This window comes from Doryrhamphus excisus, linkage group LG6, assembly GCF_037039965.1.
Source record: "Doryrhamphus excisus strain RoL-2023G ecotype Guam linkage group LG6, RoL_Dexc_Guam_v1.1, whole genome shotgun sequence".
Lineage (NCBI taxonomy): Eukaryota > Metazoa > Chordata > Actinopteri > Syngnathiformes > Syngnathidae > Doryrhamphus > Doryrhamphus excisus.
In genome coordinates this window covers 17,897,172-17,923,376 of record NC_136362.1, presented here as the reverse complement: position 1 = coordinate 17,923,376, position 26,205 = coordinate 17,897,172, and the positions used below count along the sequence as shown (strand labels likewise).

General features: G+C 43.0%; 1 protein-coding gene across 1 annotated transcript; it reads left to right on the top strand.

Annotated features, from left to right (window-relative positions):
* Positions 1-534: 534 nt before the first annotated feature.
* Positions 535-25,722, top strand: LOC131125292 (uncharacterized). Its single transcript, XM_078791037.1, has 46 exons — positions 535-582; positions 689-710; positions 917-1,177; positions 1,253-1,519; positions 2,350-2,619; positions 3,763-4,023; positions 4,400-4,660; positions 5,561-5,821; positions 5,936-6,196; positions 6,287-6,547; positions 6,617-6,877; positions 7,003-7,260; positions 7,339-7,596; positions 8,330-8,596; positions 8,665-8,922; positions 8,985-9,248; positions 9,332-9,592; positions 9,669-9,926; positions 10,396-10,656; positions 10,739-10,999; positions 11,070-11,339; positions 12,431-12,688; positions 12,761-13,021; positions 13,104-13,367; positions 13,507-13,767; positions 13,836-14,090; positions 14,167-14,430; positions 14,542-14,802; positions 15,235-15,492; positions 15,558-15,821; positions 15,905-16,162; positions 16,244-16,504; positions 16,640-16,897; positions 16,966-17,226; positions 17,302-17,559; positions 17,678-17,938; positions 18,018-18,275; positions 18,927-19,190; positions 19,263-19,526; positions 19,639-19,908; positions 19,989-20,249; positions 21,129-21,389; positions 21,498-21,788; positions 22,092-22,331; positions 22,411-22,452; positions 24,192-25,722. Exons 1-46 carry the CDS (start codon positions 535-537, stop codon positions 24,467-24,469), a joined length of 11,382 nt encoding a protein of 3,793 aa, XP_078647163.1. The 3' UTR covers positions 24,470-25,722.
* Positions 25,723-26,205: the final 483 nt, after the last annotated feature.

The window sequence follows — 26,205 nt, the reverse complement described above, 5'->3', positions numbered from 1 at the left end:
CTATTATACAATAAGGGAACATAATGGAGCATTTCCAAGAAAAATGTCATCAATCCAGGAAGGATGTCGCAGGGCTCCAAACATGTCATACAAAGGAAATCATATTATGTTACTTGTGGAAAATCCTGTATGTTTCCATGTATTTATATAAGTGGACAAACAGTATTTTATATATAAGTAAATCCATTCATATGCCTTTTTCAATGTACGTATTTCCATTCTAATACATTTGTATAGTGCTTTTAAGTACATACTACAAATACATATGTGTAGAGAAAGTGTGGATGTAAGATTGGGTGGCGAAGTGAAAGTGCCCCCCCCTCCATGTAGTATGTAACCACATCCATTAGTTTCCTTCTCATGTTGACAGGGAGCCCACGGGCATCCACCTGTCCTCATTTGGGACGTCCTGATTGGTTCTCACCTCGTTAATCTACGGCACTCAACCTGTAAGGATTTCAGATGAACGACTGAATGCAGAAAACGCATATGGATGTAACGTCGTTAAAGAAAATTACAATACGACTGGATAAAATGTGGACATTTGTCTTATTTTCAAGCACCCTACTGTCCGTCCTACAGGTAAGTGAACATTGTTCAGCTATTTTTTGGGGGTTTTTATGCTTATACATAGTATAGTGTATGCTATCATTGTCTTCATTTGTGTTTCCTTATGTTTATTTTATAGGTACAACAGGTTTTGGCAACAGGTGAGAAACAAGCATTTTGAATAACTTTGATTAGTAATGAGTAAAAATATAACTTATTATTATTACTATGCTGAATTAGTACACAATTCTATTACTATATTGTATATTATATGTATACTGTACCAAAAAAAAACATTTGGAATTTAAATTTATATACTTTTCACAAGTGCTCTGCTGAAATGATATCAGCTGCCTCTCTTCCTCAGGCTGTAACATTCAATCAGTGACATCGCCTTCTGCATCATCCCTGAATGTGGAATGGAACACGTACTCTGGAGCGTCTGTCTATTTACTGGACTTACGAGTGGTCAACTCCACCAGTATCGCCCCTGTGGTGGTGATGCAGTCTGCACCCAGCACTCAGAGGCTGATTCAGGGCTTACGACCTGGTCACACCTACGTGGTGACTCTGAAGGTCTTTGAGTTTTACAGTGTTGCGTGCGTAGACATGACTGAAACCATGACAGGTAGATATATTTTCAACCAACATGTAACGTTCCACAGATTATTCCTTTACTAAAAGTTTTCTTGCATTCCCACAGTGCCTGCAACATCTCAGATCACATATTCCAAAGCTATCTCCAGTACTTCCATAAAGTTTGAGTGGTCCAGTGTGTTGGGGGCTGACAGCTACATCTTGAATGTGGAGGAGTTGTTCAGTTTCCCGGTGAATAAATACAACGAGACATTCACCACTCTGAGCGGACAAGTGGACAACCTGACTCCGTCCACAACATACAACTGTTATATTTATGCCTCCAACATGGCAGGAAGGAGTGCCAGGAGTAACATCAGGACAATCACGACACGTAAGTCCATGAAACAGGGGTCTCAAACTCAATTTACTTGGGGGCCACTGGAGCTCGGGTCTGGGCGAGACAGGTTTTCCAAAAAAAACATCGCATTTTTTAAAAACAGAAAAATGAATAAACTTTGCTTTGGTTTTGATTTTCTACAAGAAAAGCTCTGATAAAACATTCCACTGTTCTCAAATACCTTACTTTTTATTTTTCTACACAAAATAAGATGAAAAATAAATCAAGAATAAAGAAAATCAATCAATCAGTAATAAATAAATAAATATAATAATAATAATAAAACGGCAAATAATAAAAACTTAAGAAACCACATATAGTTGGTGGGTAGACAAATTATTTTTTTCAGATTAAAATGAACAAAGCATTATTAGAGCCCTGTAGACATGACAAAACACGACTATAGTCACATTTATACTCTTTTTATTTACAACATATTGCGTAACTGCAGGGTCTTGAGACACATGCTAACTCGCAAACTATAGAGCTAGCGACCTAAACGGTAGCCTTCAAGTTATTTCCTTAAAACTTAAATCCAAAAACCAATCCAAAAACCAATCCAAAAACCAAAAACGTACCACTTCCACACGGGTAAGGAGGATAACTATTAACAGTTATTTAACCTTTAACATGAACATTAATCAAACGTAATCATTTTTTCTGGGTACATGATACCATACAGAATCCATATCAAACTAACATTAAACTTTCTTATCATGGCGGGGGCCTCGAACTGGTGTCCTGCGGGCCACGTGTTTGTGACCCCTGCCATAAAAGATGCTTGTTGTGTACCGTTGACTGTATACTGTACTTCATCTCCACAGTGGTGCAGCCTCCAACAGGAGTTACGCTCGTGTCCACGGGAAAGAGCACGGCCCAGGTGACATGGGACCCAGTTAGTAAAGTTCTACTTTATCAAGTGACCGTGAGTGATGACGACAACCTCAGCAACGCACCGGTTGTGAGGAACACTTCGGGCACATCCATGGATATCAGTAATCTGGAGCCTTGCTCCACCTACACAGTCGGGGTGTCGTCAGTCAACATGTTCTTGATACCAGGAGAGGCTTCCAATGTCTCACACACAACATCCAGTGAGTACTCAATTGGGGTTGAACATGTTAGCTTGGGTATACTATAATATTAGACCTCTTGGGCGCCAACAATTATGTTGGAATCCATGGAGTGCATTAGTCTTGAGTGGACACCCACTACTGTATGTCCCTGCTTTTAACTAGACTCTAGTTAAAACACTCTAGTTACTAGAGTGTTATCTTTCTGGATGGTAGACTATGAGCTGAGGATTTGCGTTTTCTAGCAGTAAAAGCTTGTTTTTATAGTTTTACACATGCTTAGTTTTTATTAATGTTCTTATATATTTCACTTTTATGTTTTTTTTATGTTTATTTTGTGGCATGGCGGTCGAGTGGTTAGCGCGCAGACCTCACAGCTAGGAGACCAGGGTTCAATTCCACCCTCAGCCATCTCTGTGTGGAGTTTGCATGTTCTCCCCGTGCATGCGTGGGTTTTCTCCGGGTACTCCGGTTTCCTCCCACATTCCAAAAACATGCTAGGTTAATTGGCGACTCCAAATTGTCCATAGGTATGAATGTGAGTGTGAATGGTTGTTTGTCTATATGTGCCCTGTGATTGGCTGGTGACCAGTCCAGGGTGTACCCCGCCTCTTGGGGACAGCTGGGATAGGCTTCAGCATCCTTGTGTCCCTCGTGAGGAAAAGCGGTAGAAAATGAATGAATGAATGTTTATTTCTATATATACTTTCTATATTCTTATTTTATGTTTTTATATTTCTTATAAAAACTTTATATTTCTAGTGTTTCCTCAGTGGGGGCTCTCTGCGCTGGGGGCTGTTCTCGGTTGGGGGCTGGGGTGTCTCCTCTCGTGGGGCTTACCGACTGGGGTGGCTGGGAGCTCTGTGGCGGTGCCCCACTGCAGCGCTGCGGGTCCCCTGCCTACCTGTTGTGTGGTGGCCCCCCGAGTTGCGGCATCATGGCCTGGGCCGTGGGCAACCCCCAGTGCAGATGGCAGCGCTTCCTGAACTGGTTCCTCTGTACTCAGGCAAACAAACTTCTTATGTGTGTGTGTGTGTGTATGTGTCTTGTTGTTGTCTTTCTCTTTTTAAACATGTAAAGCACTTTGTGGTACATTCTATGTATGAAAAGTGATCTACAAATACAGTTTAATTGATTGATTGATTGAATATGTTTCTTGTTTAGCTATAAATGCTGTGACCTCCATCACGGTGGACTACAGCTGCTCCAGCGGTATGGTGACAGTAATGTGGGATTTGGTGTTCGGGGCCAATTTGTACCGGGCTACGGCCGTCGACGGCACCGGCATGTCCCTCAACTGTACCTCAGCCTCCAACAGCTGTCAGATCACCATGCTCAAGTGTGGCGAAAAGTACCATGTCCACGTGACAGCCATCTCGGACGACTGTGAGAGCAGATCCAACATCTCCACCCTGTTTGAGACGGGTGAGAGCCGCCTGTACGATCTCTGCCAACACCTTCTCAGTTTACTTTGTCACTGTCACACACGCACGCAAGAACTACAGCTTGATGTCACCTCCCTATTTGCTAGCCCGGTGGGACACTGTTTAGCTTCCACCTATTGTGTCTTTGACTCCTTTCTCACAGGCACACCCTCTCCTTAGTCACCAAAATGGACATCTAACACCATACAATTTAACGTTCTTTACAGCCTATACAAGTGAGGGGTTATCTCAAAGGTCAATTATAGTATCAGTCTAAGGTAGAAACCCACATAGTCCGCTCTAGGAAATGATTTAATACTGTGAGACTTAAGGTGTTAAGTGTCATGTTACACTGAGTCCCTTTCTCCTGCGTCTAGTACCCTGTGCTCCTGCTAATCCTCTGACCAGCCATGACTGCTCCAGCAATGTGATCAGCTTCAGCTGGGAACCAACCAACAACACGTTCTACTACGTGGCCATGGCTGAGGACAACACCGGCCAAGTGACAGAGTGCAGGACGCAAGACAGCGCCTGCTACTTCACCAATACAGGCTGTGGTCAATTCTACATGTACACCGTGTACGCTGTCAGCTCCGGGTGCAACAGCGAAGTCAGTCAGCCTGAGTTTGTACGGACCTGTGAGTAAGACGTATACTCTACATATACATGGAATACTAGAAAATATACAGCCTCTATGTCAGGGGTCTCAAACTCAATTTACTCTGGGTGTGACTGGGCTGCATCAGGTTTTCCAAAAAAGAAAAAGAAACGCATTTATTAAAAACAAAAAAATTATAAACTTTGCTTTGGTTCCAATTTTCTACAAGAAAAGCTCTGATAAAACATTCCACTGTTCTCAAATATCTTACTTTTTATTTTTCTACACAAAATAAGATGAAAAATAAATAAACAAATCAAGAATAAAGAAAATCAATCAATCAGTAATAAATAAATAAATATAATAATAATAATAATAATAAAACGACAAATAATAAAAACTTAAGAAACCACATATAGTTGGTGGGTAGACAAATTATTTTTTTCAGATTAAAATGAACAAATCATTATTAGAGCCCTGTAGACATGACAAAACACGACTACAGTCACATTTTTACTTTTTTTATTTACAACATATTGCGAGAGACACATGCTAACTCGCAAACTAGAGAGCTAGCGACCTAAACGGTAGCCTTCAAGTTATTTCCTTTAAACTTAAATAGCCAAAAACTTACCACTTCCACACTGATAGGGAGGATAACTATTAACAGTTATTTAACCTTTAACGTGAACATGAATCAAACGTAATAATTTTTTCTGGGTACATGATACCATACAGCATCCATATCAAACTTGCGCGAGCCGCACTAACGTTAAACTTTCATATCAAGGCGGGGGCCTGAAACTAGTGTCCTGCGGGCCACATTTGGCCCGCGGGCCACGTGTTTGAGACCCCGGCTCTATGTTGTATTTCCAAAGTACAACCCAGACATCTAATTTAAAGTGTTATTGTGTAATATAATTCTACATCTTTCTCCCAGCGCCTTGTCTTCCCACAAACATAAGGACAGCAGCAGAGTGTAATTCCGAAACCCTGATCACTACCTGGGATTCAGCTGCTGGAGCTTTGTCCTATACCATAGAGGCACAGGGCAACACTGGAGAAACCTACAACTGCACCTCGTCCTCCAACAGCTGTGCAGTGACGGGTGTTTCTTGCGGTGAACACCTCAGCGTGTGGATCGTTGCCTCCAATGACAACTGCTCCACCAGCAGGGTGCTGGGAGAGGTGGCTGAGACTGGTGTGTACTAGGAGCATTTGGACTTTGGGTCAAAATCTGGACTCGATGATACTCTCACTATATACTTTTAAAATTTGTTCTCATTATTTATTCTATGCTCGTCCATTTCTTCAGTTCCTTGCACCCCCACCATTGCTTCGGTGTCTGCCAAATGCAGCCAAGATTCTGCGAGAATCAACTGGACGACGAGCATTGGTGCCATTTTTTACATCGCTGTTGTTGAGGATTTGGATGGGAATTCATACAGTTGCAGTTCAGTTGACACTGACTGCTTAGTGGAAGGCCTGAGATGCGCACAGAATTACACGGCCTATATTATTGGAACCAATCTTAAGTGCAACAGCAGCGCCAGTGAGGAGATAGCTTTCTCTACTGGTAAGAATAAGGAACAGTTAACTTTCTGATGTCATATTTACTACATAAACACAATTTTATGTTTAAATCCCCTCTTTCTTTTTTCCCCAGCACCTTGTCCCCCTGATAATATTGAGGCATTCAGAGACTGTGATGCCAACCGTGCTCTGATAGTCTGGCAAAACCACCAGTCCACTGGCATCTATACTGCAACCATTGAGGATCAGAGTGGAGCTCAACTTACCTGCAACAGCAACACTGTCAACAACTGTAAAATCCATGATCTACCCTGTGGGAAGACATACAGCGTCACTGTCACAAACAGTGACGGAAGATGCTCATCTACCTCCACATCCATAAGCATGGACTCAGGTACTCCCGCATCAGCAACACAAAGTACAGACTAGAAATATGCTCACAGCAAAACATGTCTTCTTCTAGTACCATGTGGTCCAGAGGATCTTGAAGCTAGTATCGATTGCGCTACTGGTGAGCTGACTATGACTTGGAACATCACTGTTCCTGCGGAGAACTATACGGCTACCATTTCCAGGGGCATGGGTCAGCCCATATATTGTAACGCCTCAGAAACGCAGTGTACCACAGGAGGGCTGGTGTGCGGCAGTACTTACTCTGTGACAGTCATGTCGGTCACCGGTTCCTGCTTCAGTCTTCCCAGTCCAGAAGCCACCGTGAGAACATGTAAGAGACAAAACATCTCAAAATATATATATGATACCCAGCAAGCATTCACTTAGTGGAACACTACACCAAGTCACAGAAGTCACTACATTATAAATTTTGTTATTTCTCCTCTTTCCCGTCAGTGCCCTGCCCTCCTACTGGGGTCACTGTGGGGTCAGGGTGCACTTCATCAGCTCCTGTGTCATGGGTGGCGAGCGACAGTGCTGAATACTACACTGTTTTTGCTGTGAGCGGCTCTGGACACACCTTAGAATGTACCACCAATGAAACATTGTGTAGCCTCTCTGGCATCCAGTGTGGGGAAGTATACAACATCAGCGTCGCAGGAGTGGATGACAACTGCACAGGTCTACAGGGAGACACCGTGGAGCTCTACGCAGGTAACGCAAACTTACCGACACATTCATTTTTTGTCATTGAGAACAGTGACAGTGATTAATTCTCGTTTTCTTCTGCAGGGCCGTGCAGCCCCACTAATGTGTCCGGCCAGTTGGACTGCTTGGCTGGCACCGTTCATCTGTCCTGGGCCGCATCTCCAAATGCTGTGGATTATGTTGCAGTGGTCAATAATACTGAAGACACACACAGCTGCTTCAGCTTAACTAACAATTGCACTATAACTAATCTTCTTTGTGACAACTCATATGAAATTTTTGTGGACGTCAATGATGGGAACTGTATCAGCCCCTTTAGCTCACCCAAGAGACTCGGACCAGGTATTGAGATGCTATTATTACCACTTTTCATGAATTTAATTGGTCAATGTACAATTGAACATCTGTTCTGTAGGCTGGTTAACTTCTAAATTTGAATTAATTCTCCAATAGGAAATGAAAATGGTGAATTAATCTGTTCCGAGGGGTCGAGTGGTTAGCGCGCAGACCTCACAGCTAGGAGACCAGGGTTCAATTCCACCCTCGGCCATCTCTGTGTGGAGTTTGCATGTTCTCCCCGTGTATACATGGGTTTTCTCCGGGTACATTCCAAAAACATGCTAGGTTAATTGGCGACTCCAAATTGTCCATAGGTATGAAAGTCAGTGTGAATGGTTGTTTGTCTATATGTGCCCTGTGATTGGCTGGCGACCAGTCCAGGGTGTACCCCGCCTGAAGACAGCTGGGATAGGCTCCAGCACCTTTCTTCACCCTTGTGAGGAAAAAGCGGTAGAAAATGAATGAATGAATGAATCTGTTCCGAACTGCTACACAAGTCGAGAAGATTTAGCTCTAGCTCATGCAGACACACAGGCTGGATCTGGGTTTTCTGTTTCAAACAACTTTATTGACAACCTTAACTGAATTGTTTAACTCGGTAGATGTGTGCTTTTAAAATTATGCCATTTGTTTGTAGACCTTCCATAAAATCCCAGGGATTCTTTCTCTATGCAACAGCGGTTGATGATCACCATTCATTCCAGTCACATCTTCATGCAAGTTTTAATTTTCTTAGTGCCGTGCGCTCCAGTGGACGTCTACACCAACTTGTCATGCAGCGACGATAACGTAATGGTGAGCTGGATGAACTCTTCCTGGCCATTCAACTACAGCGTCACAGCCACTCCTCTGTATGGAAATATGACTTCAAGCACTTGCCACACTGAAAGAACTAACTGTAGTCTGAGTGACCTTCACTGTGGCCAGACTTACAATGTGTCTGTGAGAGCCATTTCTGGAGATTGCAGTGGGCCATACAGCATCCCCCAGACCATTGAGACAGGTATTATGAATGGTTTAAAAGTGGTACAGTATGATATTGATTTTTGTACAATATTTTGTCTCTCCCAGCCACTTGTGCACCTCAGAACTTGCAAGCAATGACAGATTGTGGTACAAACTCCATTTGGGCCTCGTGGGATGATTCTATGGGTGCTACCTCCCATACAGCAACTATGACTGGACCTGATGGCTTCTCTGAAACATGCTCTACACCTGGCGTCATGTGTTCTTTTAGTAATCTCCAGTGTGCCACAGAGTACAGCATTGAAGTAGAATCACACGGCCACTACTGCACCAGCTCCTCCATTCAAATGACGACAACCACAGGTACTTCAAGCAAGTAATTTCCTGGGATTTTCCATTTGTGCTCATGGTATGTCTTCCTCCAGGACCGTGTGACCCAGTCAATGTGACCACCGTCCTCCAGTGTGGCTCAAATGCAGCTACAGTGTCATGGAATGCTAGTGCCGGGGCCACGGCATACACAGTTTTGGCTCACAAATACGGTTCACAGTATCAAACATCCTGCTGGGCCATGGCAACTTCCTGTCAGCTGGACGGGCTTCAGTGTGGAACAACATACAACCTGACTGTGCTAGCTGAAGACGGCACATGTAACAGCACTGGAGAGACCACAGCAATCCTGACGACAGGTAGTCCTAAATCTATTTCACAATGAGATTGGAACGCTTTCCAAAATAAATAAAACTGAAACGTCGCTTTTATTGTCTCCCAGCTCCATGCTCGCCATCCATTGAGAATAGCACCCAAATCTGTGGTGCTAATTCCTCCTCTCTGTCATGGATGCCAGTGGCCGATGCCATAGGTTACACAGTCAATGCAACATCCGCAAGCGGCCACTCAGTGTTCTGCAGCTCGGACACTCCAACGTGTGCACTGACAGACCTAGCATGTGGTGAGACCTACACAGCCACTGTCATGGCTCAGGGAATGCAGTGTGACAGCCCACCCGGACCAAGTGCTAACATTATTACAGGTGGGTTCATGGTCCAGGCCTGATGATTCATCCTCCTGCTTCACATTATTAATATTCTTATATTTTTTGCCAACAGCTCCCTGTCCTCCAATGCTCCTATCAAAGCAGTACATGTGTAGCAACAATACAGCTGTGCTCAGTTGGAGTGACACTGTCGGACATCTTGGCTTCCAAGCGCAGATTGCAGGAGAGGGATATGTAGGCAGCTGTAGGACTACAAGTACCAGTTGTGTAGTCCATGATCTACCTTGCGGCCTGGATCTCAATGTTACGGTGCAGACTGAGGGGGCACAGTGCAACAGCACCCCTAGTGTCTGTCAAACGTTACAAACTGGTAAGCCTGCGGTTTAGTGCTTAAATTTAGTCATACCTATCTCTTTATAAAATATTGAGAAAGCTATATTAGAAAATACACTGTTGATGTTATATATGTGTGTATTTTTACTAGTAAAACAAGGCAAAAAAGCTAATGCTACCTCGCCGCTAGCATTAGCTTACACCAGTGTGCATAACAGCAAAAGTATCAAATGAAAGAAAGCTATTTTTTCCCTAACTTGAAACTTATTAACTAATTGGTTTGTTGGGGAATCATTATAAATTTGAATTGATGAGTCTAAATTATTACCAGCTCTACGTTCCAGGTAAAAAGAAATACTCAACAACACCTAGCTTATGTGTTATGTGTTACCTAGCTAGCATGTGTAAAAATGAAATGGATATTTTCTATGTAACTTATTTTCACAGAACATTTTACCTTCAATGTCTGAGAGCATTAAATTGCATTTTTTTGTTTTTCTTTCCAGCCCCGTGCGCCCCAGAGAACATTAGCGCCACACTTGTGTGTTTGAATCACTCAGCCCTGGTGTCATGGGTGGGAAGCCCCAGTGCTGTAGAATACACAGTGACATCTACAGGCCAGGATGGACACACACATGAATGTCACACCAACACAACCAGCTGTAAACTGACACATATTCACTGTGGTGAAACGTATAACATCACAGTAACACCGCACTCTGAGTCATGTGCTGGATACCCGAGTCAAGTCTACATCTTCAGAGCAGGTGCACGAATTAATTCATTTATTCATTCTGCTGCATTTGAGAAAAGACCATATTAATTTGTGTTTTACTCCCCTGTCTGTAGGTCTTTGTCCTCCTGAGAATGTCACCATTTCCTCATTATGTCAGAACAACCCCACTGTGTCTTGGTCCAGTGTCGCTAATGCTGAAATGTACATTGCAACAGCGACAGCCGATGATGGACACACGTATAATTGCAGCTCCAACATGTCTACCTCATGCCAGTTCACTGAGCTCCACTGTGCACAAACGTACACCGTCACCGTGGTTACTGTTGACCGGGGCTGTTGGAGTGAGCCTAGCTCTGCTGTGGAAGTGACCACAGGTATGTTGAGTAGCTGATATTTATATACAGTACACACATGAATACTAACTTCCCTTGTGTATCATCCCAGCTCTGTGTCCGCCCACTAACTTGATGGGCCAAGTCGCCTGCAATACCAATGCTGTGACCATCTCATGGGATGACAGCTTAGATCCGTGGGATGCCTATATTCTGGAATATGAACTTCTTAGTGGCCCGCCTTTTACTTCAACGATCACAACCACATTCACCTCACACAATTTGACCAGCCTGCAGTGTGGACAGAGATATGCCTTCACCATTGCAGTTCAGAAAGACCTTTGCCAGAGCAGCTACAGCCCTCCTCTGGAATTAAGTACAGGTAGGATACACCACTTAGCTCAGCCAATAGCAATCAGGAACTGAACACAACTCACAAGCCAATCACATAATATTGTATGTAGACTACCCTTCTTTTTCAAGACCTAAAAAAAACATATCATTACTATATTTCTTAGCTGTATATCTTGTTTGATTGGCATCAATGTGGAATGATGGGAAGAAAAACTCTGACTCACTTGGGGGAAGTAGTTTGGCATTAATTTGCATGTACAAATCTCTAGACCAGTGGTCTAAAACTCAATTTACCTGGGGGCCACTGGAGCTAGGGTCTGGGCGAGGCTGGGTCGCATCAGGTTTAAAAAAAAAAAAAAAAACGCATTTATTAAAAACAGAAAAATGAATAAACTTTGCTTTGGTTCCAATTTTCGACAAGAAAAGCTCTGATAAAACATGCCACTGTTCTCAAATATCTTCATTTTTACTTTTCTACACAAAATAAGATCAAGAATAAAGAAAATCAATCAATCAGTAATAAAAAATATTATAATAATAAAACGGCAAATAATAAAAAATTAAGAAACCATATATAGTTGGTGGGTAGACAAATTATTTTTTTCAGATTAAAATGAACAAAGCATTATTAGAGCCCTGTAGACATGACAAAACACGACTATAGTCACATTTATACTCTTTTTATTTATAGCATATTGCGCAACTGCAGGGTCTTGAGACACATGCTAACTCGCAAACTAGAGAGCTAGCGACCTAAACGGTAGCCTCTGAGTTATTTCCTTTAAACTTAAAAAGCCAAAAACTTACCACTTCCACACGGAATGGGAGGATAACTATTAACAGTTATTTAACCTTTAACATGAACATTAATCAAACATAATAATTTTTTCTGGGTACATGATACCATACAGCATCCATATCAAACTTGCGTGGGCCGCACTAACATTAAACTTTCATATCAAGGCGGGGGCCTCAAACTGGTGTCCTGCGGGCCACATTTGGCCCGCAGGCCGCGTGTTTGAGACCCCTGCTCTAGACGCTTCCTTTCCACACCTTTTTATGATATTAGTGCAACCGCTATCATGAATTATGATAAATAATTTTTCTTCCTATGTTCAGCACCCTGCCAGCCCACAAACTTCACCGCTCATGTAGACTGCGGGTCAAACAAAGGCAACTTCTCCTGGTATGAAAGCAACGGGGCAGCTTTTTACACCGTGGAAGTGACAGGGGAACACGGCCATGTGGCATCCTGTTCATCCAATGACACGTCCTGCGCTGTGAGACTTCACTGCGGTCGTTCATACTTGGGCTCCCTGGTGGCATCCACCGAGAGCTGCAACAGTACTGAACATGCCAGTATTTATTTCAACTCGGGTAAGACGCATCCTGCTTCTCAGGAGGATATGTGGTATGGCTTCGCTTCACAACTATTTTATTCTCCCTTAGCTCCTTGTCTTCCTGAAGATGTCCTAGCTGTACTAGACTGTGACTCCAATGAGATGAATGTAAGCTGGTCTGAGACCCCTGGCTCGGACAACTACACGGCCTGGGCCATCAGCGCTTCTGGACACACAGTCTCCTGTAACTCCACATACAACAATTGTTCCATCACTGACCTGCAGTGTGGCCACGTCTATGAGGTGGTTGTCACCTCGTCCTCCGTTCACTGTGAAATCATTGCTGGTTCTGACTATAAGGTCCAGGCTGGTGAGTCTCACATAAGGATCTCTTGTTTGTTGCAGCAAAGATCAAATTCAGCTGTATGTGTCTTCTGTTTTCTTCTAAACAGCGCCGTGTAAAGTGGAAAACACCACAGCAGATCTGAACTGCAGCCACAACATCATGACAGTGATGTGGGATCAAGTCACGTCACTGGCTCAGAACTTCACAGTCAAAGCTACGTCCCCTTCAGGTGTTAACTCCACTTGTGAAAGCAGTGATAGGGTATGTTCCTTCCTGGACCTGAGCTGTGGTCAACTCTACACTTTCACTGTGACGGGTCACACCAATGTCTGCATGAGCGCCATGAGCTACCCCACAGAGAAGCTAACTGGTACGCCTACTCCCCTCAGGACTACAAATAAAAACGAGCAAATATGGTAGAATCTGGATCAGTCACAGCCTGTACAAATGTATCAGACTGTCCCAAGTAAATAAATACAAATACTAAAAATTCCTCTCCGGATTTCCAGCACCGTGCCCCCCTGGAAACGTGTATGCGGAGATGAACTGTACCAGTCGAAAAGCTATGGTCAGCTGGACAACCGCTGCTGCAGCCACAGCCTACAGCGTCCAGGCAACCTCCACCAACGGTCACAACTCCTCCTGCAGTGACATGGGAACATCATGTGATCTGAAGAATCTGGTCTGTGGACAAAACTACTCGGTGGTGGTAGAGGCGATGCATTCTGGGTGTGCCGGTCTGACCAGTAGTCCAGTCTGGTTTGCTACAGGTCAGTCTAAGATACCATACGGTTATATGATGAAGATACAAAACGACCATTTTGCTCTCTGTCCCCAGAACCCTGTGTTCCCATGGATCTCTCTGTGTACTACAACGTGAGCGATACTCATGTGCAATGGAGTGCGGCGAACGGTGCAAGTTCCTACTCAGTGCGGGCTGTAAATGACGCGGGCTGGGCAGCCACATGTACCAGCTCCACAACCGACTGCTATTTAAGTGGCCTGCAGTGCAGTGAGATCTACAATGTCACAGTGACAGCACACAGCCAGGCTTGTGACAGTTTCACCTCCGATACCAGGCAGCTTAAGACTGGTGCGTATCAAAAGAGATGTTGTGATAATCTCGGAATGGTTTTATGAAGTCATGTGTGTCTTTCTGATCATTTCAGAACCCTGCACGCCCACGAATGTTCAGGCCAGTGTGCAGTGTGAACAACTTACAGCAACTGTTTCCTGGGATCGGAGTGAGCTTGCTGTGGGTTATGTCGCCTACTTTGACGACTCATACTACACTTTGACCTGTGAGGCTGCAGACACAGAGACCAGCTGCATTGTCTCAGGACTGATGTGCGGCACATATTATTATGTGTCAGTCAAAGCATTGGGAGAGGAGTACAACAGCTCTTACAGCACAATGGTCTTGCTCACATCAGGTAAAAACATACTGTTTACACCCGCTCAACAATGGTAAAAAAAAAGGGCCAAAAATGTGTATCGCTACTACATAAATACTATTAATGTGTCACATTCTTCTTACATCTCAGCGCCTTGTCAACCGAGCGGTATTGAGGCTGTTCTAGACTGCGAGACCAAGTCCGCTGCTATATCTTGGCTACCCAGCACCGGAGTCATGTCTTACCTGGCTGAAGTTACAGCCATGTTGGGCCACACCACCAGCTGCACCACCAACTACACCTACTGTCTGCTGACATCTCTGCAGTGTGGACAAGAATACAACGTCACTGTGACGACTGTGGGCGAGACTTGCAACAGTACTAGCCAAATGTCCGGATACCTCACCACAGGTATTGTCTGTGATTGATGATATGATGGAAAAATTATGTATTTTCTATATTTCGATCGAGTGGTTCGTGCACAGGGAACACAGCTAGGAAACCTGAGTTTGATTCCACCCTAGCCCATCTATGTGTGGAGTTTACATGTTCTCCCTGTGCATGCATGGGGGTTCTCTGGGGATTCCGGTTTCCTCCCACATTCCAAAAACATGCTAGGTTAATTGGCGACTCCAAATTGTCCATAGGTATGAATGTGAGTGTGAATGGTTGTTTGTCTATACGTATGTGCCCTGGGATTAGCACCAGCACCCCCGTGACTCTCGTGAGGATAAGCAGTAGAAAATGAATTAATGTATTTTTTTTCACAGATCCTCTTGTGTCTAATAACCTGTCTTTCCCAAATACCTACCAAATACCTGATTCTAACTCTTGCCGTTTCAGAGCCTTGTGTTCCCATGAATCTGTCCATCTACTTCAGTATCGGTGAAGCTCGCGTCATGTGGAACACAGCAAAAGGCGCCGAGTCTTCATTTGTCCAGGCTGTGACTGACCAGGGATTGACAGCCAACTGCAGCACCAACGGCACCCACTGCACCTTGACCAATTTAGAGTGCGGTCAGATCTACAATGTTACTGTGACTGCACACAACAAGGTCTGCAACAACACAGCTGTATCTGGAAGCTACCAACTCATGACAGGTTAGACACTTCAGTTGAAAGGAGGTGTAACTTTTGTGTTGGCTTGAATATTGTTGTCATTTCAGAACCCTGCCCGCCCACGAATGTTCAGGCCAGTGTGCAGTGTGAACAACTTACAGCAACTGTTTCCTGGGAGCTGAGTGAGCTGGCTGTGGGATATGTCGCCTACTTTGACGACTCATACTACATTTTGACCTGTGAGGCTGCAGACACAGAGACCAGCTGTGTTGTCTCAGGACTGATGTGCGGCACGTATTATTATGTGTCAGTCAAAGCATTGGGAGAGGAGTACAACAGCTCTTATAGCACAATGGTCTTGCTCACGTCAGGTACTTCATGCTCCTGTGTCGATGAATAGCAGAAGTGGGATAGACAACCATTTACAAACACTTCTTCATACTCTTTATTCTAGCTCCGTGCCTGCCCACTAGCATAGAGGTTGACGTTGATTGTGACTATGATGGCATGGCAGTGGTGTCCTGGATTCCTACTTACGGCACAGCAAACATTTCCCTGACAGCCAGTGGAAATCTTCAAGCGCAATGCGAGGCTCAGCACAACACCTGTAACTTGACAGCCTTAAGTTGCGGGAAAAGCTACAACCTGAGCCTCACTGCAAGCAACAACGAGTGCACCCTTACGTCACTTATGTACTCAAACCTCACCACACGTAAGTTTGCTAAAATATGCATTTTCAGATCTCATGTATTTCATATGATGGATAACTGTGTAATACATATATATTCTACAGGCCCATGTGCACCTCAGTATGTGAATGCTGACCTGCAGTGTGGCTCTGACACTGCCACCCTGTCTTGGGATGGGCAGTCTGGTGTGGAACTTTACATGGGACGTGCCGTCACTGCTTCAGGAGAGGTGCATTGGTGTAACTCCACAGGTTATTCCTGTGAGTTTACAGGACTCTCCTGCGGGGAGACGTACAACTTAACTGTGACAGCAGAGAGTCATGGCTGCCTCAGCCAAGCCAGCGACACAGTGATCATACACACAGGTACTAAGACTGTTAGTTGTTGTACAACAGTAAAATAGCTATTATATTTATGTTCAACAACACAATTACTCACAAGGATCTGATTGTGCAGATGTACCTCATGCACCTTTTGTCTTATGCCTTCCCTCATCCAAGATCCTTGCCAGCCTGTGATCATTTCATCTCAGGTGGTTTGTCAGAGCGAGGATGTACAGCTTTCCTGGCATCCAGCAAGTGGTGTGGTGCATTACTTAATCACAGCCACGGGAAGCCTTGGCTACGTGGAGAATTATAATACAACACAGACAGGCCTGACCACTGTCCTACCATGCGGCCAGAACTATAGCGTCATCGTGCAAGGACAAGGCAGCAAATGCAACAGTGTCCCAAGCAGCCCTGCCTTCTTCAAGACAAGTACATCTTACATTCAAATTCATATACTGTATAATGCAAGTGGATAACCGTCCTTCTTACATGCACAGCTCCATGCACCCCTCATGATGTGACAACCTACATACAGTGTGAGGACAGCACAGCCTCTGTTATGTGGGGAGCAACGGACGGCGCTCTAAAATATGTCGCAGAAGCAATTGGGCTTGATGGACACATTCACTGGTGTCACAGCAACACCACCCATTGCACCTGGGATGACCTGCATTGTGGGGAGCAATACACAGTCGTGGTGAGGGCGGAGGATGAAAACTGCACCAGCCTGAACAGCAACAGCACCGTCATCTATATGGGTACTTGGAAAGAACATCATATACTGTATGAAGATGATCAAATTGACTGACATGACTTATTTGATATATTTTCAGATCCCTGTTCCCCCCAGAATGTGCTTGCATCAGTTGACTGTTATATGAACGTTGTCTCTCTGAGCTGGGACACCAGTAACGGAACGATCCTGTACGTGGTATCAGCTGAGGCGGGAAACCAAACTGTTGAGCTTAGCACTAATGACACCGTAGCGCAGTTCTCGGACCTTATCTGTGGGGGAAATTACAGCTTCACAGTGACACCTTACGGCCACGACTGTGTGGGCATGACCAGTGCTCTTGACTCCATACAGATATGTAAGTGCAATATCATTTAATGGTAACACTTTACGATAAGGTACACAGATTTACAGTAGTTAATGGAGAATAAACCTCATTATTTATTAGTTCACAAAAATTATGCTGATGTCTCCAGGGCCGTGCCCACCTGAGATGGTCTACACCACACAGGACTGCCATTCTGGTATCATCATGGTAGCATGGCAACCCAGCGATGGGGCAGCCCACTACACGGCCACCATGGAGACAAACAGCGGCGTCTCCAAACACTGCATGTCATACTCTGATAGATGCAGCGTCCAAGGACTGACCTGTGGATATAACTACTCTGTATCGGTCACAGCTACTAATCAGCAGTGTAACGTTACCTCCATGGAGCCTCACAGTCTGCAGTCAGGTGAGAACAACACATTTTTTTCTCTTGTTAATGAATTTCCTCAGTATATACAGAACTTTGTATCATTTCCCCGCCGCAGCGCCTTGCGTTCCTACTAATGTCTCCGTGGAGATGGACTGTGCCAACAACACTGCAGCCGTGTCCTGGTCTGTCAGTCACGGTGCATTGCAGTACTTAGTGACAGCCTCCAGTCACTATCGCAACGTCAGCCACCAGACCTCCGACCTCCACTGTACACTGGTTGACCTCATGTGTGGTAGCCGATATTCCATTCAAGTGGTGGCAATGGATGACAACTGCTCCAGTGTTCCCAGTCAAGTCCTGGTATTTGACTCAGGTGAGGGCTCATGCAAAAATGACACACAATTAGCAGGGTTAATGATTAAAAAAGGTCAAGTAGATTATGATAGGCAGCCTCAGCAGATTTAAAGGTCAAGTCAAGTCAAGTCAAGTTTATTTATATAGCCCTTAATCACAAAAGAGCCTCAAAGGGCTTAACAAGCAGGCAACAGTATGTATCATGGGACAGCAGGTCCCATATGTATGATAATATTGGAAGGTTCTTTGGGAGCACTCGGAAATGTGATAGAAGAGTACTTAGAGGAAAGATGGAGGATGGAGTAGAATAAAGAGGGCTGGAAGCAGGAAGTCCATGGTAACAGAAATGGTGCAGAAAAAGGTGCAGAATATGGAAAATCTAGAAAGCTTTCTGTGCGGGTTATTGTATGTAGGTGCTCTACAGGAGTCCACAACTGTGCAATACAATGCGCCGAAAATGAGCATAACAGGTCCCCTTTAAGATAGCTGCTAAATCCGTATTCAAATAAAACACATAACGTTTTGAACTGGATCGAAATGCAATCTGAACTCAGAATCCTTAGTGGTTCTACCTTTGGTAAAGATTTGTAACATACATGACCGAGAAACCGAGATCTAATGCTTTCATTTTTTAATAAAATGTTATGTTTTTATATGTCTGTGTTTGCAGCACCTTGTCCGCCCCAGAATGTGACGACCCAGCTCAGCTGCATGTCCAACAACTTGACAGTTTCTTGGGACTCGCTCGGAGATGTTGATTACTATTTGGTGTGGGTAGATGGCTACATGGGAGGAAGCAGCGAGACCTTTAACACCACCAGCACACAGTATTCCACCACTAACTTGATATGCGGGAATAACTACACTGTCCAAGTCGCGTCCATCAGAAAGTACTGCCAGATCAAATCCAGTCAGTCCCACAGCGTTTTGTCAGGTATGAAACCCTACAATATCCAACTGCTTCTCTATTTGTCTTCACAAAAGCTCTTGTGGTTTTCTTTTCCAGCTCCATGCCAGCCGCAGAACATCCAAGGAAGGCTAGATTGCGTGACCAATTCCGCTTGGATCTCATGGGATGCCGCCGTGGGTGCTGACTGCTACATTGTCTCAGCATTCGGGGAAGACAACCGCATGGCTAACTGTACCACCTTTACCAACACCACCTGCGAGGTGGAGGACTTGGCTTGTGGCGTTCTTTACAACTTCAGTGTGACTACAAAGAACAGTCAATGTGAGAGTCAGCCTAGCACTACCATTGACCTGCAGACTGGTAAGTGATTCCATACTCTTCAACATCAGGAATTTTTTAAAAATGTATTTATATCCTAGATTGTAGCCATTTATTTTACAGATTTTTTCATTTTTTATTTGACCTTTCCCAGCCCCCTGCTCCCTGTCTGGCATCACGGCCATCCCTCAGTGCCACAACTCCTCCATCCTTGTCATGTGGGAGCTCGCGGAGGGCAGCGAGGGAGACACCGTGTACACGGCCACAGCTGAAGCCAGTGACTACACATACTTGTCTTGCAATGGCACTGGGACCAGCTGCATCCTGATTGGCGCCCAATGTGACTTCCACTACACAATCATCGTCGCTGCTTCATCAGACCAGTGCAGCAGTTTGAGAAGTCCGCCTTACAGGATAAGCATGGGTACAAACTATATAGATATATTCCATGAATTCCACATGTAGAATGTTGCTTGAGTACCAATCCAACTGTGTTCTTCTCAGAACCGTGTCCCCCCAGTGAGGTAAACGTCACTGCCTACTGTGAGGAAAACAGCGCACTCGTGTCCTGGAGCCGCTCCCCCGTCGCTGCAACCTACCACGTTGTTGCAAAGGCTGCAGATGGACACATGCACACCTGCGACGTCTCCTCCACCAACTGCAGCTTAACTGGACTCCACTGTGATGAGCAGTATGCAGTTTATGTCACGTCCAGCCACGAGAACTGTACAAGTTCAGCCAGCTACAATGTCACCCTCAACACAGGTGTGTGGACTTTATTGCATATAAAAAGCTTTTATATTTAGAGGAAAAAAAAGGGAAAAAAAATGCGTCTTTTATGAAAAGCGACCCATATGACAATGTACAAAACCATAGGGGCAACAATGTCCATCCATCCATTTTCTACCGCTTATCCTTACTAGGGTAGCGAGTATGCTGGAGCCTATCCCAGCTGTCTTGGGTACACCCTGGACTGGTCGCCAGCCAATCACAGGGCACATATAGACAAACAACCATTCACACTCACATTCAATTAGGAGTCTGCAATTAACCTAGCATGTGGGATGAAACCGGAGTCCCAAGAGAAAACCCACACATGCACAGGGAGAACATGCAAACTCCACACAGAGATGGCCGAGGGGGGAATCGAACCCAGGTCTCGTAGCTGTGTAGCCTGCACGCTAACCAGTCATGCTCTGCGCTATTTGTTGGTTGTCTTAAAAATATATTCCCCCAGAAACGGGTCTTAAATAAGGAAACAGTATTTGCCTTGAAATGTAACTAGTAATGGCGGTCGAGTGGTTAGCACGCAGACCTCACAGCTAGGAGACCAGGGTTCAATTCCACCCTCAGTCATCTCCGTGTGGAGTTTGCATGTTCTCCCCGTGCATGGGTTTTCTCCGGGTACTCCGGTTTCTTCCCACATTCCAAAAACATGCTAGTTTAATTGGCTACTCCAAAAAAAACGCCCTGTGATTGGCTGGCGACCAGTCCAGGGTGTACCCTGCCTCTCGCCCAGAGACAGCTGGGATAGGCTCCAGCACCCCTGCGACCCTCGTGAGGAAAAAGGGGTAAAAAAAATGAATGAATGAATGTAACTATTAATGTAAGTTGTCCAACATTGTCCACTATTAATGTGTGCAGGCCCCTGTCAGCCAGATGACCTCTCAGTGACCTTACACTGCAGTAACCAGTCTGCAGTGTTGTCCTGGACCCCCAGTGATAATGCTGTGAACTACCATGCCTGTGCTCAGTCGAGGAGCGGAGATATGCTCTACTGCCACAACACATATCCCACATGTACCATACAGAATCTGGATTGCGGAGTCCTGTATAACTTCTCTGTCCAGGCTTCGGACGTCACGTGCAACAGCTCCTTCAGCGACCCAGTTGAAAGAGGAGCAGGTATTCCACTCCACTATTTAATTTGCTTTGCTTATGTAGTGAAAGCTAATAATATATATAATAATATATAATGATATAATATAATAATATATATACCTCCCTTTTCAGCACCTTGTCCTCCAGATGCTGTTGAGGTGCAGCCTGGGATCATATACATGGACGTACAGATGTTGATGTTTAGCTGGACAGACACAGGCTGCACGGATACGGAGAACCTGCTGATTTTAACAGGGAACCTGCTGGGTGACAACCAAACTCAGTTTGAGCTATCATCCTACTGGACCAACAGGACATTATTTGAGATTCCACTTCCTTGCGGGTCATGGTACTCGGCTACTGTGGAGAGCAGAAACATAGCCGGGATCAGTGACCCATCTGTACCTCTTAATGGAACAACAGGTAGATCACACAAATAGTATGTTTCATTTGGTACACAATGAGGGTGTCCTAACTTTTTCCACAGAAAAATGAAACAGTGTGTGGGTCCTTTTCATAGATTTTGTGCATTGAGGAGCCAATGTAGGTGAATATTTGTGAAGCAGAAGAAAACACTTTTGTGTTATAGGTGACAAAGCCAATAACAATATATTATTATATTGTTTGTACATTTTCACAATATGCCAAGAACACCCCTGCACTACAAACATAGAGATAATAATGCAAAGATAATAATGCACGCTTTCTGCTTATCCGCCCCCACAGCCCCGTGTCCGCCATTGAATGTGATCTACAGTAACAACAACGTGGTCACCACAGTTTCCTGGGACTCATCAGTGTTTGCCACCACATACACTGTGTACACGCAAACTATTTCACTCGGTTCCCAGCTGTGCTCCACCCCAGGCTTGTCCTGCTCCGTGCCCCCCAGCATCACCTCTGCAGAGCTCCTGATCACAGCCAGTAATACATATGGAGAAAGCGAAGGAGCGAGCGTCACGACTGGTAGGACCTGACGCTGGAATGTTCCCTGACATATTGCTGTTTAAGCATTCTGAGATTCTGACCATTTTTTTCTTTCCAGTGATTCCACATGTACGCAGAAGAAGAGACCTCAATGAGAGTGGTAAGTGGTGTCTACTGATAAACATGGAAGCAATTTGCTGCATTTAAGTATGCTCTTAAATCCAAGAACTCAAATTGTGATGCAAGCTTTAAGGAAAACTGCACTTTAAAAAAATATTTGCCCATCATCTACAATCCTTACGTGGAGCATTGAACTCATCAAACAAATATACTGTACATATTAGTCCTTGACAACACAACTGAACAGAAAATGTTATTATTGAAGGAGAAAAAAGAACGTACCGGCCCCTTAAAACATAACTTAACTGAGATTAATTGAGATCTATCATTCTGGAAAATGTTATAAAGCTATTTCTAAAGCTTTGGGACTCCAGCAAACCACAGTAAGGGCCATTATCCACAAATGTCAAAAACATGGAACAGTGGTGAACACAGCAACAACTCATCCAAGAGGTTACGAAAGACCCCACAACAACATCTAAAGAACCGCAGGCCTCACTTGGCGTATTGGCGTATTGACACCTCTGTTGCTAGGTAAAATCAATGCACCCAGGAAGAAAGTTCTGGTAATGCTTAGAAGGACAAAAATACAGCAAAATACTGTAAGTATTACAAATCATCATCAATGTACCTGTAACATCATGTATATAAAACTGTAAAACCTTGAACGTGTTTTAATAGCGGTCATGTGTGTCCCATTATGTGCAGACATGAGCTGTCTCTTTTTAGCTGTTTTTATATCTTTAGAACACACAGAAAAGAGGAAGAAGCGTGTGTTCATAAGGATTGTGAGTTATGAGCAAAATGACAAAAAAGTGCAGTTTTCCTTTAAACGTCATTGCCCATAATAACACAGTTTAAGTGTGATTCAAATGCATTTGGGACATGATTGCAAATGGTGATGAATCAGGATTCACTCATTTGAAACCGGTGATTAATCTGATTCCAAGATTATATTTTGCTGTTGCTCAGGAAATATATTCATTCATTAATCAATCAAAGTGTGCAGCATTTAAGTAAAAAATAATTTCTACATATTTATTTATTTTATTTTTTATTTTTTTAATTATTCAATTAAAGTCTGATTGTTTTAAAATAATTAATTAGTTAACATTGACTAAAGTAACTACTTATAATATAATGAATTATATTAATAATAAATACATTATATTATTTATAATTAATAATGAATTATATTAATAATAAATAATGTTATTTATTATTAACATTCAAATATTGTCAAATAAAATATGTATCATTTGATGTGCAATTATTTTTAATTAATTTAGTATTTTTAAGAAACTACTGTTTTAAGTAATTTACATTCTTTCCAGAAAAAAAAATAATGCAAAAGTGCATTGCATTTATTTGAAAAAAATGTTACATATATTTAGCAATTACATTGTGATTATTTTTCATTAATTCATTTACTTCAACTATTATGAAATATTATAAATGGAACCAATGACCAGTATCTTTGAGTACCTGGAAAAGCATCAAGTTCTGTTTTTTTTATAATTATGAATTTGTTTAAATTGACCAAAGAGTAGTTTTAGATTATGGAAATTATGTTGAATTTAAGATACGTGATTATGTATTGTGTTTTTTTTTCAGTTTACACTCATAATTATTTATTTATCTATTTATCTTACTTTGGAGCTGATTTGAATTTCTACATGAAGAAGCACAAATAATGCCCAATGATTGACATCATATCTCAAGCATCACTTTCAGATGTTTGTCTCTTCTGTAAAATGGGTTTCCCTTTCCCTCTCACAGAAGTCCTGTCAGCCCCTGTGGTGCAGGCCACAGTGGCAAATTCAACCGTCATTGCGGCCGAGTGGTCCCAAGTCGATGCTGCCATTGATTACAAGCTGATGATCAGTCAACAGGGCGTTTCTGAGGGTCCACAGGAACTAACAGTGATCGGGGAAAGCATCATTCTCGCCGATCTGAGCCTCAACTCTACTTACTGCCTCACGGTGTCGGCAAGGAACAATACCAATGTGGGACCGGCGTCGGAACCTGTTTGTTTGCAAACAAGCTTGACCCACTGACATGTCCACACTGTACATCTGATCATGGGTTTTAGCTTAGACCTGCTGCAACACAGGAAGTTCTTTTTCTGACTAGCAGTTGCACATGATATGGGCTGAAGTATTGAACCACAGCACTTACTGTAATTCTTTATTCATACTGATAAAGTGATTGACACCACTTTTAAAAGGAAGTTACACTTTTTATGCTTGGGTAGTTCCTGAACGGTCCAACTCATAAAAGCATTTTTAAAAAATTATATTAAATCTTTTCAACAACTTTTTCCCAAAAGTTTTTCAAAAATATATATTTTTAAGGATTTTATTATTTTTTTGTCATAAGAACATCAACATATAAAAACACAAGATATGCCATATTTTCTAAAGTGGAACATTTGGGGTGAGGTTATTGCTAGGGCTGCAACTAACAATTATTTTCTTAGTCAATTAATCAGAAGCATGTTGTTTTGATTCATTGGGTAATCGGCTAGATGGACCCAGTCTGTATCAACCAAACATAAACAGTTTACTGGTTTAGTTATCAAAATATCAGAAAAGAGGCAAAAATGTTGATCATGTCTTCCAATGTCAAATTTATATGTGAATATTTTGTTTTGCTGAAAACACAAAAATTGGCCCTGTGTATTCTGCCATGGATGACTAAGGCCATTTAAAAAAAAATCACATTTAAGAAGCTGAAATTTTCAAGTAAAAAAAAAAGTAGCTAAATTTTAGATTAATTGGCTAATTGATGGCCATTTCCGACAGGGGACTCATTGTACAACTAGTTGACCAAAAAAGCCCCAGCAAAAACTGGAAAAATAGAGCAAAAAGGCACAATATAAACAGAAAAGGCTAAAACGTTGATATTACTAATAACACAAAGCGTTGTGGTTGAACTTTACAAATGAAAAATCATGGCATGTTTCATAACAAAACTTAAAACTGAAGAAATGCATTGGTAATCAAATCAGATGTACTAACCTATGTGACGCCTGACCTCACAAATGTGCTCCAAAATATTTGAAGCCGTTGGAAGTGTCATGACCGGTATTTTTGTCCATACTTTGTACTGAATTTACACAAGAAATGGCAGGTACCAGATTGGAATAAGTCTAATGTGCTGTTTCACAAAACAGAAAAGCTATTGCTATACTGCTTACTAGCTAAGGTTTTTATCATTTGGGTAGGTAATATTTCAAATAGCTGTATATTGAAAATTGAGAGTATTTTTCAATATGTTCCAATAAAAAAAAACATCATTAAATAATATATTGAACTGCTACAATCTCCCATATCTGTATTTTTTTTCTCCCCAAAGTATGAAAAATGTTTATTTGTAAAAGTGTTTTATTAGAAAAACAAAATGCAACAGAGCAAGAACCCAGACACGACAAGCAGGGGTCTCATTATGAGCTCACTTGTACTCTTTGAAGACTCTCCTTTGAGGGATTAAAACATTCTCAGGATGTCTACAAACACAATTTCACATGGATGCAATTATTGACATCTTTTGAAATCAAGGTTTTTCAGCTAAAGATTGCTTTTTGCAAAGCTTGTGCCCACCCCGTTAAATGAATGCGATTCCGGCCATCAATGTGTAACGCAGTCTCTGAAAATATATACACAAAAATCAGATTTTTCAGGGCCGAAAACAACCAACTGTAGAAAATTAAAATGTTGTTTTCGCCACATTTCAGACGTCAAGTGAAGACTAACAATGGTCTACTAGGAAGTGAGGAAGGCAGAAAACCATA